General features: G+C 51.2%; 6 protein-coding genes across 6 annotated transcripts in view; 1 reads left to right on the top strand and 5 right to left on the bottom strand.

The window, feature by feature from the left end:
* The window catches only part of PV08_10218 (uncharacterized protein), a gene marked incomplete at both ends in the record, with an annotated part of 3,148 nt that extends 1,353 nt beyond the window's left edge, over nucleotides 1-1,795 (bottom strand). The window contains one exon of the mRNA XM_016384533.1: nucleotides 512-1,795. Coding sequence (XP_016231135.1) covers nucleotides 512-1,795 — 1,284 coding nt within the window. The remainder of the gene's footprint in view (nucleotides 1-511) is intronic.
* Nucleotides 1,796-1,889: 94 nt separating this feature from the next.
* On the bottom strand, nucleotides 1,890-2,756 carry PV08_10219 (uncharacterized protein; the record flags this gene model as incomplete). The annotated part of the gene is made up of 1 exon (XM_016384534.1): nucleotides 1,890-2,756. The coding sequence occupies one exon, from the start codon at nucleotides 2,754-2,756 to the stop codon at nucleotides 1,890-1,892; it is 867 nt and encodes a 288-aa protein (XP_016231136.1).
* A 2,843-nt stretch (nucleotides 2,757-5,599) lies between these two features.
* On the bottom strand, nucleotides 5,600-7,021 carry PV08_10220 (uncharacterized protein; the record flags this gene model as incomplete). Its single annotated transcript, XM_016384535.1, has 4 exons — nucleotides 5,600-5,714; nucleotides 5,840-5,959; nucleotides 6,097-6,272; nucleotides 6,365-7,021. 4 exons carry the CDS (start codon nucleotides 7,019-7,021, stop codon nucleotides 5,600-5,602), a joined length of 1,068 nt encoding a protein of 355 aa, XP_016231137.1.
* A 462-nt stretch (nucleotides 7,022-7,483) lies between these two features.
* PV08_10221 (uncharacterized protein) lies at nucleotides 7,484-9,691 on the bottom strand (the record flags this gene model as incomplete). The annotated part of the gene is made up of 2 exons (XM_016384536.1): nucleotides 7,484-7,890; nucleotides 7,954-9,691. 2 exons carry the CDS (start codon nucleotides 9,689-9,691, stop codon nucleotides 7,484-7,486), a joined length of 2,145 nt encoding a protein of 714 aa, XP_016231138.1.
* Nucleotides 9,692-10,436: 745 nt separating this feature from the next.
* PV08_10222 (uncharacterized protein) lies at nucleotides 10,437-11,918 on the top strand (the record flags this gene model as incomplete). The annotated part of the gene is made up of 2 exons (XM_016384537.1): nucleotides 10,437-10,923; nucleotides 11,269-11,918. 2 exons carry the CDS (start codon nucleotides 10,437-10,439, stop codon nucleotides 11,916-11,918), a joined length of 1,137 nt encoding a protein of 378 aa, XP_016231139.1.
* Nucleotides 11,919-12,461: 543 nt separating this feature from the next.
* Nucleotides 12,462-17,405, bottom strand: PV08_10223 (uncharacterized protein; the record flags this gene model as incomplete). The annotated part of the gene is made up of 2 exons (XM_016384538.1): nucleotides 12,462-12,635; nucleotides 12,696-17,405. The coding sequence occupies 2 exons, from the start codon at nucleotides 17,403-17,405 to the stop codon at nucleotides 12,462-12,464; spliced, it is 4,884 nt and encodes a 1,627-aa protein (XP_016231140.1).
* Between the last annotated feature and the right edge of the window lie 847 nt (nucleotides 17,406-18,252).

Below are 18,252 nucleotides of genomic sequence, written 5' to 3' on the forward strand. Positions count from 1 at the left end.
GCTTATATCCCATATCTTAACCATTCTATCGTTCGAGGCTGACGCCACTCGTGTTGAATCATGGGAGAAGGTTACTGATATGATCCAGTCTATATGCCCCTGAAGGGTCTTCTGGCAGTTGCCACTGGTTGCATCCCAGATCTTGACTGTACTATCGTACGATGCTGACGCGAGTCGTGTCGAGTCATGAGAGAAGGCGACTGATATGACAGAACCACGATGACCTTGGAGCGTCTGCAGACATGCACCCCAGTCATCTCTCAAAGTCGGCTTTATCTTGAACCCCATTGGTTCTTCCTTTTTGAAAAGAACCCTAATCAGGCTACGAGTCGGACTGAACACGAGCGCGGACGCATATGCCTGAAGAGGACTATTCTCTATCGCGCACTTATGAGACATAATAAATCGATGCGCATCTCGAACTAGTTCGATTAACGCGGGCGCATCTGCTCTTCCCTAGAATATATCAGTATGTAGTTTATGTACATGGCATAGCTAGTCCAAGGATTACCTGAATGAGAGTCTCGAGCTTCGCCATGGAAACTATCCCATTGGACATGCTTCTGCAAAGGCTAAGAGCCTCGAGCCAGTAGAGAAACTTTTGACGCAGAAACTTGTCGACGGATCCACCATCTCGGAGGTCGTTGCTTGCGTGATCACAGCAGAGCAGGTGGTCGATCCAATAGACACACGAGTACCGCGCTGGTGATAGCGGGTCTGGGTCAGGTTGCTTGACTTGATCGATGGAAATTCCGAGCTCACCTAAGCCGTAGACGTCGCGTTTCAGCTTATCCAGCATGAGTTGTAGAGATCGCCAGAAGATAGACTGATGTATATGTTCTCTTCCAGAAGGATAAATATCATTGTATCGCTCTTTGACTAAAAAATCCTTCGCTGACTGATGAACGAAGAAGATAGTACGTTCTTGGAGCGTCAGAAAAGAGCCACAAAGCTCTATAATCTCCGCTAGAGCGCTGGAATTTCCAGAACGTCGAGCAGGCATATCGACAAAAGATTTCAATTCATCTAGCGTGATAGGCCGGCGCACGGTAGAGACGACGGCAAGTATACTTTTGCAGAGTTTGGCATATTTTGAAGTTCCAATCTGGTCCAGCATACGCGTATACAAGGGATTGAGCCCCGGCGGAAATGCCTTGGACATTTCTTCAGCATCATCCCACTCTGAGATATCAGCGAGCTCTTGACAGACCAAGGCCACCCAAAGAAACGTGCCGTTTGCATTCAGCGATAAGTGACGCAGGACAGCGTCCCGTGTGTCGCTGTCGTACCGGTGTCGTTTCGCGAGCCAGTCCACCTTGAAGTGGATGTATGTTGTAACAGCAGCGGAGACGGATTTTTCATTGAGTTCAAGACAGAGTCTCACTTTGAGCGTCGCAGGATCGAGATCCTTGTCGATACTTGGCCAGTTTCGACTAGAGACGATCCACTTGACACGGGATGCAGAAGACATATGCGCGATTAAGCCTAACAATTTAGGTAAACCTTCCACGCATTCGTCGAGCGCATCGATGATTAGATAGGTGTTGTCCAAGCTCGGGTCCTGTAGCAAATTGGTGAAAATCTCGGACAAAGCTATCCAAGCATTTTGGTCCTGAAAGAGGTCTTTGCCTGCGTGCTTGTATTTCTCTTGGACATGCGAGATGAGCGACGGCCGCTGACAGACAAGCATATATATTAGACCTCGTAGCACAGCAACAGCGTTGTTGACCCGCGAATCAGTAGCTTGGCAGAAGAAGTAGGACAGGATGGCCTTGTTGACTATCGACTTGCTCATCTCGTTGATGATGCCGCAGAGAAGCATCGTCTTGCCTTTGCCGGGCCCGCCCTTGATCCATAGAAATGTGCTCTGCGGGTCACTATGCCACTGTTTAAACTCGGAGTTCTCCAGGACCCAGCGGTACGAATGAATCCTCGAGCAAGCCACCCTTGGTGTCCTCAATTCGCTTCTTATCGTCATGGGGATCGGTAGGGCGTAACTCTTGGATGCATTTCTCTACTTTGTCGATCTCCTCATCAAGCCGTTTAAATGCACTCGCTATCCCTTCGCCGTAACGAAGGTGCATGTCAACGTCGAAAACTCCGAGTAGAGAATACGCTTTGTCTTCTTCGAGCTTGGTCTGGCGATGGTTCATCCACGAAAATCGCTCTTTTCGTTTGAACCGAGTTAAAGGGGCCCCTTGAAACGCTGACTTAGGAATACCCGTTATCTCATGAATCTGTTGTGCCATAGATTTTTTATCGCCAAGTCGCTTGCGTTGCTGTGAGAAGAATTCTACCGAGCTTGGGGCGAGAAGTTCTTGAAGAGTCCAGCCGCGAGTGAACCATTTGCTTTCCCGAAAGGCGTGTTCCCATGTCTCCCTTGTGCCCCTGTCTCCTCGTCTCCTCTTGTTTGTTGAAACATCTGATAGATAGACATAGCATCGAGCTGCGTTACGGTACCAGCGAAACATAGATCTGATAGCGTGCGAAAGCTCGGCCATGTCTTTCTTGTTGATACAACAGGTGTCCACCCAGAAGTATTCCAAGCCATCCAGTCTGGCCTGTTCTCCACAGAAGCGAAGCTTCTCATATCCAGCCTTGTCTCGCCCGGAGCCTTTGTCCATATCTTCAAACGTGACCTCCTGACCCTCATCTCCCCATGTGTGTGAGAGAATAGCATACTGAAGGATCGCGTTGTCGGGTAGCCTTTCGGTCAGGCAGAAGTCTCTGTTGGGCAAAATTTTCAGGAGACGCATTGTTGCGAAGCTATCGGGAGGCTTCTGGAAGCAGTCCTTCGAAGACGATTCGTGGTTGACAGCGACCGTGATTCTAGAGGTGCGCGCAGGCGCATCTCGTGTTAGGACGCAGCGAGAGGATGGCTGGATAAGCTCAGCAAGAGGAGTGAGAGTGTCTGGAGGGCCATATCTCTCTGTCGGATGTCATTTGGGCAGATGAGGCTGAAATGTACGTGGCAATGCCCAAGTGAGTTGGCCTCAACCAATTATCTCACAGCCCTATTTATGTCACCCTTAAGGGGCTGAGGAAGGCTTCACAATCTCAGCCTTGGTAAAGAGACCAATCGCTAAATATTTGCACGATGCCTATATAGGCGAAGCAAGCGGTCCTGAGCATTGCCTCGTACTGCGCTAAGTCGAAGGACTTGGTCAAGACCTACGCGAAAGCTGTCGTTCTGTTATGGCCACTCTGCATGGCGCATCTGAAGATTATGGGAATTGCGGACAGTCGCCAGGTGTTCTCTTCCCCCTTGCCTCTGTAGGCATACATACATACCTTTGAAAGACGTCTGCGTCCCGTGGGGACGAATACCTGCGCGCAGCCACAATCCGTGCTACAAGCGTGGAGTATTTCTAGAGCAACTGCTGCCTATGTCTATTTTATGGGACAGTCACCTTATCAGGCCTATGCACATCCTATTGCATGGATGGCGCTTTCTCGACGAACGTACGGAATATCTGAAATCTATTTCGGCACCCTCTGTGTCCCAGAGTTGAGCCCAGTCGGATTCTCTCGTTCAGAGTAGCCACTGGATGGCACACAGCCACCAAGTCTGCCACTTTTCCACGAGGAAATTTAGCCAGCAGCGTGAGGGCAGTGAACCCGGCCTATATATATGGATTCCCGCGTCCTTCCCAGAAACATAAATCGCCCTCGACCCATGTATTCAATACGATAATTACATGGAATCATCGTCCCGACTGTTAATTTGGTCAGCCTGCCTTCAACTACAGATTCTTTGAAGGCCTCCTTGGAGAGTCTTTCGAAGACGTAGGCCAATAAGGAATTATTGGCTTTGTTCGTCTGAACCTAACTGCAACCTTTCGCGAGCTCATTGCTGACCAGGGATCGACGAAATGGTTGATGTCTTCCGACCGAGTGTTAAAGTTGCTCGTCATTTTGGTCACCAACACAATCCTGCTTGCCCTCGCAAGCCAAACAGGCCTGACCCATGCGATCTAGTATCCTTCATCAAAGCATTGATGGGGATTGGTCGTCTATGTACGCTTCTGAGGAAGAAGTCATAAACAAATTGATTGGGAAAAAATTGTTGTCACCCAACAAGGGCAACGAAGCAATTACATATTTGACATACATCATCGACCATTACGACGACGACCACTATATTCCATCAATGGTGGTTTTCCTGAATTCTTAAAGCATGGCACGTCGAGGATCCAATTCACAATAGCATCGGCAACCCAGCTATGTCAAGCAACAAGGCTACGTCAATCTTTGCTGCAACTGGAGTCCAGGATGTACAGAGCTTCTGGATCCAAATCCTCACCTGAAAACCCGACAAAATTTTGCAAACACTTCAACACCGCTGTACGATCCTAGTCTAGAGAAACTTGCTGCGTCAAGTAAACTGGCTACGATCTATGAAGACATCTCTTTGAGGAGAATCTGGACGCCTTGCTGCACGCAGTTTGCAGTATCGCGAGAGCAGCGACCGTTACAGGACTACGTCAATATCCTGGAGTGGTTGCTTCAAACAGAGCTCGAAGACTCTTTCTCAGCGGGAGGATTCTGGGAGTTCTTGTGGCTGTGGCATGTCATGTTCGGCTAACAGGCTGGACAGTTAACTAGTTGAGTGATGCAAGTTTCCGTCAGGAAGTGTTACTAGTCCTTACTAGTTGTTGTTGTTTGATGGCTAGACTCTGAAGTTGTCTTTCTTGAGCAGTGACACCAATGAATGCTGGGGCCCAGTTCACCTAGCGAGCGACCTGGATGCGCAAATGATAAGTAGTAGCCATGCATAAGAAGAAGCAATGTCACGCCATCGACGAGCACTTTCGCTTTCTCTATGCTGCGATTGACATTTAATGACAAGTTCAAGTTGGCGAATTGCTCGAATCGTCTAAGAGTTTTCTGTCTTGTCAAACAACTTGGACTTCCCGAGTTCAGGGGAGCCCCCGGATTTCAAAGTACTAGGATGGATTGCAATGCCTTCCTTCGTCGCCTTATAGCAGGGGGCTTGAATAACTAGTAGTAGTAGGCCGCAGACAGTGGGTATGTACTGTAAACTAGAATTGATTTGGATCCAGGATCGGGTCTGACTTCTAATAGAGGTAGATCTAGTAGAATCGATTCAAACAGGGCTGGCTGTCTGTAATTCATCCAATTCTGCCAACTACTACCAGTAGTAACTAATGTGGGCGGAGATCCTCCTCTGAAGACTACCGTACACAGAACCGCACCCGCGGAATTACGCAGTTTGGTCTAGTCTCTTTGTTGATGTTAGAACTTAACTGCAGTAGTACTAGTGACAAGTCCACTACATTACTCGTTGGAAGAAACGTCTGCATGATTATATAAATATACCACCGATTAAGTAACCTACTCGTGTAGCATGTACTCTCATGTGCGAATTGTTCATTCGGCTGACTCAAGGTTTCATAATGATTATACAGTATTCTTAAGACCACGCACGGGCAAGAGTAGTAAGTTCTAGGGAGAATCTACTTGCTATTTAAAGTGACTTAGTCAAGTATTACCGTAAATACATCATTCATTGTGAATTGTGATTTGATACATAGTGAAATCGTGCTATTTGGCTTGTTACAGACCCCGCCGGGCGTTTTCAAGAAGCCACGACGGGCAAGGGCAATTTCGCCGGTCTCCCTTCCAACACGTCTGGGGGCATGGGCAGCTCTTTGCCTGCATCCTCGATTCGACCGGTAGCGAATGCCAGTGGGCTGGAAACGTAACAAAATTAGTCTCGTTAGAAGAAATATTTCCAGGTTGCAAAGGGGGTTGTGGTGGTGGTGGAAGACTGGTAGGTAGTAGGAGTTATTAATAATAGTAGCAGGTTATCACTTACATATTTGGGCCCCAGACATGTAGCGTGTCGGGTGCAGCTGGATTTCTGGTCATGAGGGTGTCCTCATTCACCAGGTCTCCATCGGAATAGTGCTCGACGATGTTTCCTGAGCCGTCGAACCTGTAAACGATCCCAGCCAGGGCAAAGATCAGCATGTTTTCTTTTCTAAAACCTCGAGATCAGGAGGAACGCGGGTCTCAAAATCGGTGTGGATGTCACCCCGTTGATGAAGCGTGCGTGTAGAGTTAAAAACATACCAATAGTCAAAAATCTGACTCCCTAGGACATGGCGACCAATGCCCCAACAATTTGTCCACCCTTTGCTTCTGAGCCAGTCGTGGCCAATGGTCTCGGTGTCGAAATTGTCTACCTCGTAACTGGAATGATGGACATGGGCAGGTGCCTCTTCAGGAGCAGCGGCGAAGAATATGCTCTGCAAAATGCGTTTAAACGTACGTGTTAGTTAGCCTTTCGTCAACTTTGAAAGCTCTGTCTCATCTCTTGGCATCGCTGGCTGTAACCTACATGATGATCGGTATATTCAGATCCAAGATCAATATGCAGGAAACAAGTCTCATCTTTTCCTGTCCTTGGATCGAAGACTGCGTCTGAAGCCTTGAGGTTCATAAGATCGGTATACCAGTCCCTTGAGCTTTCGAAGGTGCTTGCGGGGACCATGAAGCCGTAATGTCCTAGTTTGTGGACCGGGCTGGCACCACGCTGGAATCTACGCCAGGCTCCCAGTCTAGGTTTCTCTTCTGCGCCGTTGAACACAGGCTCCGTCTTCTCCAGAGGTGGTGGCCGATCGGCCTTTCTCAGTTTCTGGCCGTACACAAAGCCGACTTTGAAGCCATGGGGGTCGTCGATGGTGACGAATTTGCCTCCACCGGGACCATCGATGTTCTGGACAGATGAAGCGTTTGGTTTCGACGCCGCCTTCTTAAATTCCTCTTCGCTCTCCACAGCCCAGAAGCCGCCTAGGAAATGTCTCTTCGAGTCGGGAGACTTTTCGGCGACATAGATGAAAGGTTGCACGCCGTAGCCGCGCAGATACACGCGAGTATCTGTCCGGTGCTCCTCCACCAATCCAAAGTCGAATAGGAACTTGAGCGCTCGGTCGAGATCTGGATGTTGATAGACGACGTGGGCGAGTCGGATCACTCGAACTTTGCTCGTCGACATTGTGGCCTTCTCAATGATTAAGTTGCGCTGACTGACTCGGTTGTGTTCACGGGCAGAGAGCATATGGACACTCGAGGATCCTGGTGAGAGCACCATGGGATCACTTCATCATATACTGACTGGTAGGTGGTGGGTAGACGTGGCTGATTCTGGAACGTCATGGGGTCGTTCATGAGGCGGCGTTTTGCAGCACCGTCGAGTCCCGCGAACATCTTGCGGGGAAGCCGAGGGACAAGGCGACGTGGCCTGGGGGGGGCTTTGCTGATACTGTGATACAATACAGTTGTGCGGATCTGGGGTCGGTGAAACACGGTGCGCCGTGATAAGTTTAGGTCACGTGTCAACACGCGCCTGATTTACTACTGTTCAACGTAGGGGCACCGAGGCTCACTGGCCCCGAAAATTGTTCCCTGTCGGCTTCGTGGATTGTCAATCTTCCCGTAATCTAGATGGAAAATTCGCTCACTTCAGCCAGGCAAGATCTGTATCCTGCAAGCCACCGAAAAAATCGGAAAAGCCCAGGTCCACCTCGTTGATTGGATCGTAAGCATTGGCTGGTAGTTGTGGAAAGTTCTGCGGGTCAAACATTGAGGCTTCATACTGTGGTGTATCCGGCTGGTTGGACATATCGATGGAGGAGCAAGGTGGCAGAGCTTGGAGTCGTTGCTGCTGGATTTCAGGGTTGCCCCCTTGCACCATCTCATCGCCGACGATCGAGGCCGGCTTGTCGGACTGGCCACGGTCGGACTGGAGGAATGCCGGGGTATTGCCACGGAGTCGAGGGATGCGGAAGAATACCGCATATTGTTTGACGAACTGCTTTTCCTCGTCGTTGCGTGGTCCCCCTTGCTCGAGCATCTTGGCAATTTCTATGTAAGAATCTTTGTCAGCGTCCGGCGTCCGAAGATGAGACGACATATGGTGGAACTTACCTAGGACGACAGAGCCAAGCTTCCATCGTTCTCCAAAGTGCCCGATTACCAATTTCGCCAGGTCATGTGTCGAGGAGACCAATGTTTGTGATTTACAGGCACTGTCATCTATCGCGTAGGGGGACAGCATCATACATGCCAGGAAAGGGTGGGCGACTACAATATATCTGGCGTCCCAGAGACTGATAATTCGTGACAAATCAATTGCGCGTTGGCGCAGAGGCGACATGGCACCTGCGGTGCTTCGGTCATCGTTGTCGCTGGTCATAATGCCGGCAACCATAAAAGATGTAGTCATGAGCATGAGATGGGTACCGATGACCCAATTGCACCTCGAGAAGGATAGTGAATTGAACGTTAACGTGTCGGCATCCAACCGGAGTGAACGAGGCAGTGCCAGCTTGAAACAACAGACTTCATTCTCCAACGTCAACTTCTCGTCTGGGGTGATCTCTTGCTTTTGCTGCAGCCTGTCATGGATAGTTGCCATGAAACTGTTTGCTACTAGGAACCACGCCCGTTCGTCTTGATTTGGACAGCCGTGGAGAGATCTCCAAGATTGGCCTGGAAGGAAGTTGAGCTCTGCAGACGGCACATCGATCTCGGAAAACCAGGCTTCATCCGAGATTGGCAGCGTTACCGACATTCTCTTGCGATCGATCGCGTAAGGTTTTCGGGAGACCGTTGAAGCAAAAGCGTCCAGCTCCCATACCAACCACCAGGCTCTTCTGAGTTCCTCTTTCTCCACGTGATCGACAGGACGTACTGGTGTCGAATCCTCGTCGTCGATCTCGAATAAGCCAAGGTCGTATGCCATCCGGACGCACACTCCAATCAGCAGCCATCCCTGGTGGGTTGGCCCGGAGGTGTAGAAGTAGAACGCAAGGAGGATGCAGCCTTGCAGATACATGAGCGAGGGAGTCCTCAGATTACGACTGTGGATGTAGACATCTTTGGCTCGCTCCGCGAACATCTGTCCTCGGTTTTCAGGAAGGATAGCATCGAATCGATGATGTTTCGTAAATCGGGCCGACATGGCAAACATGCTGTAGAATAGGAGTCGTTCGTCCTGGGAGAGGCCTTTCATGAAATCCCCGCCTACAAGGAATTTACTTTTATAGCGTGCTTGGAATCGTGGCCGGTGCAAGAGTGGGAGCCACGGCTGGACCTTTTCGAAGAACAGATTGACTAGATCCGCGGCCAGTGAAGATGAGAGTCCATTTCCGGTGTCAGGGGTCGTGCTTGAGACCACCGATTCTGCTTTTGAGGTATCAGGGTCTGTCTGGGACAGGTCAGCCTCATCAGTCCCGATGCTCTCGTCTTCAATGTCGTCATCATCTCCTTCGGCGCTCCCAGAGGTGGCTGCCTTTGGCAAGCTCGATCGTTCCTCCGGCGATTTGATTTCGACGAGAAGGTCCTTGAGAGAGTCTTTGACCAATGCCGAAGAGACCTCCGGGGTGTTTTGCGAGACCTCACTTTCCCCGTCTGATCGTGACGCCTTTTCTAAGACTGCCAACAATTTGGACAAGCTTTCGGTAATCTTTCGGGTCTGAGCTTTCATCAGAGGTTTTCGAGGAACCGGCTTCTTTCTCTTCGAGGGAAAGTTGCAGGCATTGCCCGTCCTCAGACAGAGACCACATGCTGGCCGCCTCATGTCACATTTTGTCTTCTTTCGGTTACATTCGTGGCATGCCCGTCGTGGTTCCAGTTGCGGATTCAACTCTTCGACACCAGCCATTGCCGAGGGTTTGGGATTCGTGCTACAACATCTTGTGCTGACAACGATGCGTACATGGCGAGGCTGTTGCTCACTCGCACCCTGAGTGCCGGGACGTTTTGGCAAGTCGGCCGAAATCTCACTAGACTGCGGAGATTTCGCGGGGTTGGATGACGACTAATCAAGTGCATACGCCTCTTCATCAACACTAGCGAGACCCAAAATGATATGTACCTAGGTATCTACATACTCCGTACTTTAGGGAGGGCTACTCCATGGTCCTCACACAGTCGACACTATAATGAATGATAGAGAGGGTGCTTGGAGGGGTTTGGGGCGGTCCTTATGGGGGTGCCTTAATCCCTTTAGGCGGGTTTGCCTGTGGCTCTGGTAGATCTCTTAATATTGAGGTCTCGCCTTTACCCTTGAACTTCGGTCACTACATGCTTTGAATGTCCAGTAAAAGACCATCATCGGCCATTGCTCAATTGAAGCACCTTAGTTGACGTCGTTGCTTATATTATTGTATTGTGTGTGTCCCGTATATCAGGCGTCCAAGGAGCAATTCAGCAACCTCATGTCTCGTCTTCCTTTGCCGAGGTGCTTTACATCTGAGATTGTCTCCAAGCTACTCTCTACTCTCAAGTCTCACCACTCGAGACACACCTTCTTTCACTTTTCGCGATCAAACTCCATGTACACACCTTGACGACACCGACACACACTCCCGTACCAGCGTATCCTCTCTTCTCTTCACCAACGAAAAATGTCATCTCAATCCTCCTCGCACAGCTCACCCCTCAGTCTCACCGCCGTCAAACAATCTCTCCTCTCACCACTCATCACAGGCCCTCTTCTCTTATACGCCAGTCTCAACCCGACCGTCTTATCCAAGATCCCATGGCCCCCCGCCAGATCAACACTCCCCTTACCCTTCCGCATTCCCTTCACCACCACCAACAGCATCACTCTCCGTGCCGACCCGCCTCTCAGAGCGCTCAGAGTCCTCTTCGGGATCGGCGTGGTCATCCATCTCAACAGGTTCCTGAACCGCTTGGCGCTGAACTACTGGCACGTCAAGAAACAAGGCGTCCCATGGTCCTTCGACACCGAAGGCGAAGGTGCCGAAACCATCGTCATCACGGGCGGTTGTTCTGGGTTTGGCAGGGAAATGGTCAAGATGTTTGCCGCGCAGACGAAGGCCAACATTGTCGTATTGGATATTCAGGAATTGCCTGATGACCTCGAGAAGCGTGAGTCCCTGCTACCTTACCTATCATCTACCTTCTCTACCTTGATCCATCCGTACCACGGAGGACGTTCCATCACATATCACTCTCTCACCAATCACCCTGACCCACACCTTCCACACTGTCCATAAACCCCCTACCCATCACCTTTGTACGGGATATCCGTGGTACAGTATCCATATCACCCCTCGCCATACAGAGTACACTGTGTTGTCACGTGTACACAAAATGAAAGGATACCTACCTACTATATGCCTTGGGAGATTATGATAACGGCTACCTCCTCCTTCCCCCCCCGCCGCGCCGGTTCGCTGACCTGTGCATTGTATCACCTACGTCCCGAACCAGTCCCACGAGTGACGCACCACACAATCGACCTGTCATCCCCCGAATCGATCACGTCGACCGTCACGAACCTGCTGCACGAGCACAAGATTACGCCGACGGTGCTGATCAACAACGCGGGGATCGCGCAGGCGCACACGATCCTCGACACGCCCGACAGCTACCTCTCGCGCATCTTCCAGATCAACGTGCTCTCGCACTTTACGCTGCTCCGGCTCGTGCTCCCCGTCATGTTGCGCAGCCGCAAGGGCCACGTCGTCACCCTGGCCAGCATGTCGAGCTACACGGGCGTGGCCAACCTGGCGGACTACTCAGCCACCAAGGCCGCCGTGCTGGCCCTCCACGAGTCGCTGGTCCAGGAACTCGCCCACCGCTACGACAACGGCCACTGCATCCAGGCCTCGATCGTGCACCCCGTGTGGGCCCGCACCCCGCTGATCGCCTCGTGGGAGTCGGAGCTCAACCGCTCCAGGCAGCCCGTGCTGACGCCGCGGGACGTCGCCGCCGCCGTCGTCGCCCAGGTGCTCTCGGGGAGGAGCGGGAGCGTCTACGTCCCCGCGGATCTCGAGCGAGGCACCCTCTTGAGGGCCGTGCCGGATTGGATCGCGTTGATTGCGAGGGGAGGCTTCCAGTCTGCCACGAACACTGCTTGAGGTTCCTCAGTTCCCAGCTTCAGTTCTAAAAATTGTACCTCATAATGTCAGGCCGAAAATGCTATCTTTTCGTTTTCCTCATCGACCGTTCGCGCGAAAGAAAAATTCATGTGCTACGCAATCCCAACCGTTTTGTTCTCTGCCAAGTCCCATCGACATCATCAGATGCCACAGACACAAAAACACCGCATTGTACGTGCTCAAAACAAGTTCAAAGATTCCTGTCGTCACCATCCGAGTGAGAAGTGCTGTTACTTTTTGTATTTTGGCTGCTAAAGGCGAGAGAGAGAGCCATGATCCATCTCTCTACCACATTCAAATCAACTTACCCGCTTTTGAAAAATTAGACCAGCTCGACTCAAGCTTGATCCTAATGTAAAAGCCCCTTCCATCTTACATACATCAAATCATCATCTCCAGCCTTGCGGCCTTGGTCCACTCGCCAGGAGTTGGATCAAATCATTATGTCTTGAGTCAAACTGTACAGTTGTAGGCACGAATGCACCTTGAAAATTCCAACCCAAGGCTGGACCACAACTTGGCTCAATACGCCGCCATTGCCTCATCCTCGCTGTCGATCTGATTGGGACTCCCCCTGAATCGAGTTCTCTTGACAGTGTTCATATCACCCTTCGAGCCACTTGCTGCCATAAGTGGCCTAGGTCCAGAGGGCTTGCGTCCTTGACTTTGGGGAGATCGCAAAGCTGCGACAGGAGACTGTTTGAGAGTCAGCAAAGAGCAACTTTCTGCTTGGAGATCCCCAATAACACTACATACCTTGTCAAATGCTGGACTACCTGCGCGTGCAGCAGCTACATGATCGACATAAGTCTGTTGTCGATTCGAAGGAGGAGGGCTCATCATCTCTTTGGGAGGGCGTTGAGGCACCAAAGGCTCATCGTTTGGAATCTTCGGTGGCCGCGGCGGACCCTGAGAAGACACAGCGCTTCTGTTGTCGTGGGGTATGCCGGCATCTCTGGAGTAGGTCAAATCAGAGCTCGGGCTGACATGACCTCCGTACATGGCGGCGGCGCCATCTGGGTTTCGCAAGCCAGGTTGGTTATCCCAATGTAAAGAGGCCTGAGAGGTTGGAGAGAATTCGTCATTGTAGAGCTGGGCCTCGGATTCTAACCGAGACTGATACCGTCCCGTTGGACCTTGTCGAGGTTGAGGGTGTTGAAGATTCATGCTGTTCCGGTGTGCCTGGTATTTAGGGTTATCTGACACCTGGCTGGGTAACAGGGGAGAACGTGGACGATTTTCTTCATCCTGATAGTGTTCTTGTTGGAATGAGCCTTGAGAACGAATTCGATCGTCACCTTGAGGATCATTTTCGTACTCGTATTCTCCCAAGTTTGAGCCAGAGCGAGAAACTTCAGAGAATGGGCGGATTCGTTGGTTGCTTGTTCGATAATTGTCCGTTGAGGCTGTAGTCTTGGACCACCTCGAGACCATCTTGGGAATAAAAGAAGACGAAAATGTCTTGTGCTTACGGCTAGAGCCGTCATTTGCGGAATGCTGAGGAGTGTTGTCGTTACTCAACGAGCCCATGTGTGGAACATGCGTCCGAGGCGGCGTATTTAAAGGTACCGATCCGCCTCTGGCTTGTCGACCAGGATCAGCTCGTGTTGGGGTTGCTTGTGACATGGCTTGAGCATTTCCAGCAGTAGCTGTACCAAGACCATTGCCGTAATCATCATATTCCTCGTCCCCTTCCATCACTGTACTTATTCGATTCGAAGCATCTCGTTGCATGCTATAATTCCGGTAGTCTGCTTGGCGAGAAGAGTTGTTGGAAAAGAAGCCAGAACGGTCTCCGGTAGACGATGTACCGGCCTGTCCTTCTGGTTCATAACCAGTATCAGTTGGAGGTTGGGCATTGTCTGCTGAGGCTAAACTCGTAGACCTGGGCTGGTTTTGGGGGACTGTAGTGGACTGAATAGCTCGAAGTCCTTCCACCTCGTCAAGGAGTCGTATCAGCATGTTCTCGATATTTTGTAGCTCTTGCGTATTCTTAGCACCGAGGCCACGGAGTGCTCGTTGAAAGACATTGCGCCGTTTCGAGGGAAATTCCTCCTCCGAAGCTGCGGAGGTGGCAGCGCGAGGCGTCACCGGTTGTGGCCGAGGTCCACTGATAATCTTTTGTGTCTGCTGATGTTGTCTATCAGCCGTGTCCATGATCATCCCGTCCTGTTCAGCTATGAATTTTTTCATGTCCTCGAACGAGTTTCTCATTTCAGCTGCACTCCGGACTAATGTCACGAGAATTTCCGTGTCTCGAGCATTGCGTTGGGCATCACGCACTGTCAGATGGTCCATGAGCGCGACAATATCTTTTGACTGGATGTTGTCGCGGCCGCGCCCAGAAGCACTATCGTACATTGGTGAAAGGCCGTGAGACAAGCCGCTGACATATTTGTCCCGACCGGTGGCAAAAGGGTCGTCCTCAAGAGGAGCATTGACGGCGAAGTTCTCCTTGTTGGAATACGGGCCAGGTGAGGGAGCATTGGCACCAGTTTCATAGCCTTCATCCTTGCCTCCAGGTGGTGTTGCTAGTGGTGGTGCTTTCAAGTACAGGTCACCCTTCTGATCCAAGTCGGAGCCACGATTAATTGATAACGCTTGTGGAATCAGGTCGGTGCCAGCAGAGCCTATGTCTCTGCTCACTGGCGGGAGAACCAGCTCTGCATGTGAACGTGGCGGTGTCGGGTCGTAAGGCCAGTGATCAGTACTACCTTGGGCTATACCACCAATGGGGCCTCTAATGATCGAGGGATTGGTTGTGATGTCTGAGTCTGGTGACCGCTCGGATTGATCCAAAGGCGGATTTCTTGCTGATTGAACGGCTGGTTGAGCAGGAACAGCGTCGAAATGATCCATCGAGCGGGCAGGACTCTGGGCAGGGGAATTCATTGTGTCCATACCTCCGGGAAAACTTCGTTCGCCTAAGCTGTGATGTGACACTTGGTGCTTCAGGGGACTTCCTCGATGAGAGTGATATGGGCTCTGATCTTCTTGCGCGCCGTAAGAGTCTGCTTGACTCAGACGCGGTGAGTAGTGGTTGGCAGAATCAACAACCGATGGCTCAATCAATGATGCCACGGCAGATTCTACGCCTGTTGGAGACTCTACATACTCTGCAGTCGCGCCTGATACTTGGCCAACCTGTTGTCCAGCCGTAACCTTATCAATGTAAGGCTCATCGCGGTAACTCTCGTTTTCGCGACTTTGTTCTTCAAAAACATCGACCTCTGCTTGCCGTGGTGTGCTTTCGTATGAACTCGGATGTTGTCCCATGATCTCACTGCGGTTCTCCAGACTGATACCTTGAGGTCGTCGAGAGCGAGCCAAATCAGTACTAGGTGCCGACGATATCGAGGACACGGATATTTGGTCGTCCATCTGAGAAGTCTTTTTCAGTGAGTTGATAGACTCAGAACTCTTTGCGTGCATGATGGATGTGCGATTAGGCTCGGTGGTTTGATAGCTAGCAACACTCTGTATAGGGCTTAGACCCCTTCTGATCGGATGCTGTTGATGCAGATTTCTCTCATATGCTCTCGCTCGCTCAGGATCAGTTAGGGCAGCAAAGCCATGAGTCGCAAAGTCAACATCGTCCACTTCCCCAGAACGGTCAGCTACGTCCTCGTCGAGCGTCTCCTTCCTGGATGAGATATCAGGTCCCGACAAATTATGTTCTGAGAGATTGCCATGATGGGTGCCAAGTCCTCTCTTTAGGTCAAAAGAGTTTCGCGTGGGTGTAAACGACCCTGGTGAAGGGGCTTCGAGGGGGGAGCCACGTATTACTTCCCGAACCTCACGTCGGGTTGGAGTCTCAGATCTGCCATCATTCGAGGACTTTAGGGAACTTCGAGTCAAGTCGGTCCCGAGATCACTGACAAATGGCATAGGAGGAACGTGGTGTTTTTGGAAGGCATCTTCCTTCTCTGCAATGCTGGTACTCCGACTGCTGCGACTCTTGCTTCTCCGCCGTCTTCGGTGCTCTGAATACTCGAGACTCGAACCAGAATCATGAGATTTGAGAGCCGCCGCGGTCAGGGCTGCTCCACCAAGAGCTCCTGAGGCGACGTCTCGAGCGCGGTGACTTCGATGTTTCCGGGATTTCTTCTCCTCGCGTATGCTGTTGCTATCAAGCGACTCCGTTTGGTCGTAGCTTTGCTCGGATGGTGAGTCGTATTCAACCTTGTGACTTCTACGGCGGCGGGAAGAGCCTACAGCCAAGCCAGACTCCGAGTCACGACTTTCACGTCGCTTTGATTTGCTCCCTGACGACTTACGCCGTGATCTGTCGTCTCGAGAAATAGTACTGGAAGAAACGTCTGAAGGTGTATTTAGTTTATCATGACCCGAGCGATGGGAGTGTTTCTGATCTCTTCTTATCTCATCAAGCTGGGGTAGTATCATGCGTTTGATGGCATCTTCAACTGCTTGCAATAGTCTGGGGTTATTCGTGATGGAGACGTTCGAAGCACCGGAGCGTACTGAACGTTGGTCGGCGGACCGATGGTCTGCAGATAGCTGCGAGCCGCTAACAAGACTAGATCCTGTGGCACTCGGAGCGGATTGATCTTCGGCAGGCTTAGTGACACGAATTCGAGCTTCGCGAATCGGTTCTTCAGCCTCTCTGCTGACGCTGCTGCGACTTCCACTTTGACTGCTGTGTTGTCGTTTCGTGGATGGTCTAGGCTTGTTGCTGAGTTTCTCTATGACCTTTTGAGTGATTCGCTCGTTACTTAGATTGCGTTCCGCCGGGATCACGGGTGGCTTCAGCATAGGCCCGTCATAAGAAGTACCTTTAACGCCACTACCGGTCTCTTTTGATGGAACCATGCTGATAGATTGATGTGGTCCGAGGGAGCTCTCAGCGGGCATAGAAGAGATGTCTGATCCTGGTTCAATGTACCTGTCTTCCGGAGAAGGGCTTCTGTCTGAAAGCTCGCTGGGGGTGCTTTGCAATACTTCGACTTCAACCGGTGCGGCAGCGACAAGATCGTCGGCAGGATCCAGTGAACTTATGTCGCTCGTGATGGGATTCTCGGCAAGAGAGTCGTTGCCTCCCAGGACGATACGGTGACTCTGTGACGGTCGCCGAGCTGATTTAGATTCGGTGACCAAGATGTGTCCTTCCCCCTTGTCCTTGTTCTTCCTGGAATGAGACGGGGTGTATCGGACCCGCAGACTTGGTCGTCTTTGGCCAGACTCGGATGCCTTGTTCCCTTCAAAGTACTCAATAAGGAGAGAAGTCTGGGATTGTTGTCGGGTCTTCGTAAGCTTGCCCTTGGCTTTATGCTTAGGTGCGGTCGTGATCGTAATGGGTGTACCGTCGTCCGGGATGGTATCGGATGTCTTGTCAGTCCTCCGTGAGAGATCAGTACCCAGGTCGGTTTCAATTCCAGTGTCGTCAGTCGGACCTAATTCCGAGTCGGTAGGCGCAGGCAGAATTGGGCGTCGACTGGTAAAGCCCATTCTGAAGCTACCGCGGGTAGAGAGGATTCATGGAGAACATGCGCGGAACTTGTAGCGCATGCACTCGTACTTGTACAGATCGGTTATTTATTTTCCTGTGAGGCTGCAGCGTTGCATGACTGCCGGTACTGTCGGTGAAAGAGGGACTTCTTAGTGCGAGGCTTTCCGTCGAATGTAAACAAAAGGCCGCAGGTAGTGGAAATAACGGATGTCCACCAGAGTTATTGAACGTCTGCGAAGTGACAAGAACCAGAGTTGTTCACGACATAGGGTTTGCGATCGCAAGGAGGATTCCACTCAAGAACTGACGGACAGGTGACAGGATCAGGATCCGTTCGTGGAAGATTTGTGAGGCTGGGAGATTTGTGGACGGCTTTTGCTTGAGACAAATGGTCACCGTTTGTTTAATTGGAAGACAAGGACCGCAGTTGATGAACGCTCATGGGTATCTTTGGCCAGAAATCAAAGACTCAACTGACAAGCAAACACATGACAAGTACTGGCTCGGAAAAGTAAAGGGAACAGCTAAAGCGAGTCGACAGATATGGAGGTGGATGAGTTTGCGGACAGCTGGGATTGTGAGATGTAGCGCGGCAGCAGGAGGGGGAGAGGAGTAGGGGTCGGGAATTGGTGAGCGACGGTTAACGATACTTCTAGGTACCTATTGGGCGATTGGGCAGAGGCTGTCTAGGCTGTCTAGGCTCTCTAAGGCTCTGTCGACCAGCTGCATACCCCGAGGCTCAGAGGCGCCAATTGGTGCAGTGGTACGAAAGTGCCGCTAAACTTAGACGGCGTTCCGGTGCCAGTCAACTTGTACACAGCTCGTCACGCCTACCAGGAAACTGCG

This window comes from Exophiala spinifera, assembly GCF_000836115.1.
Source record: "Exophiala spinifera strain CBS 89968 unplaced genomic scaffold supercont1.8, whole genome shotgun sequence".
NCBI lineage: Eukaryota > Fungi > Ascomycota > Eurotiomycetes > Chaetothyriales > Herpotrichiellaceae > Exophiala > Exophiala spinifera.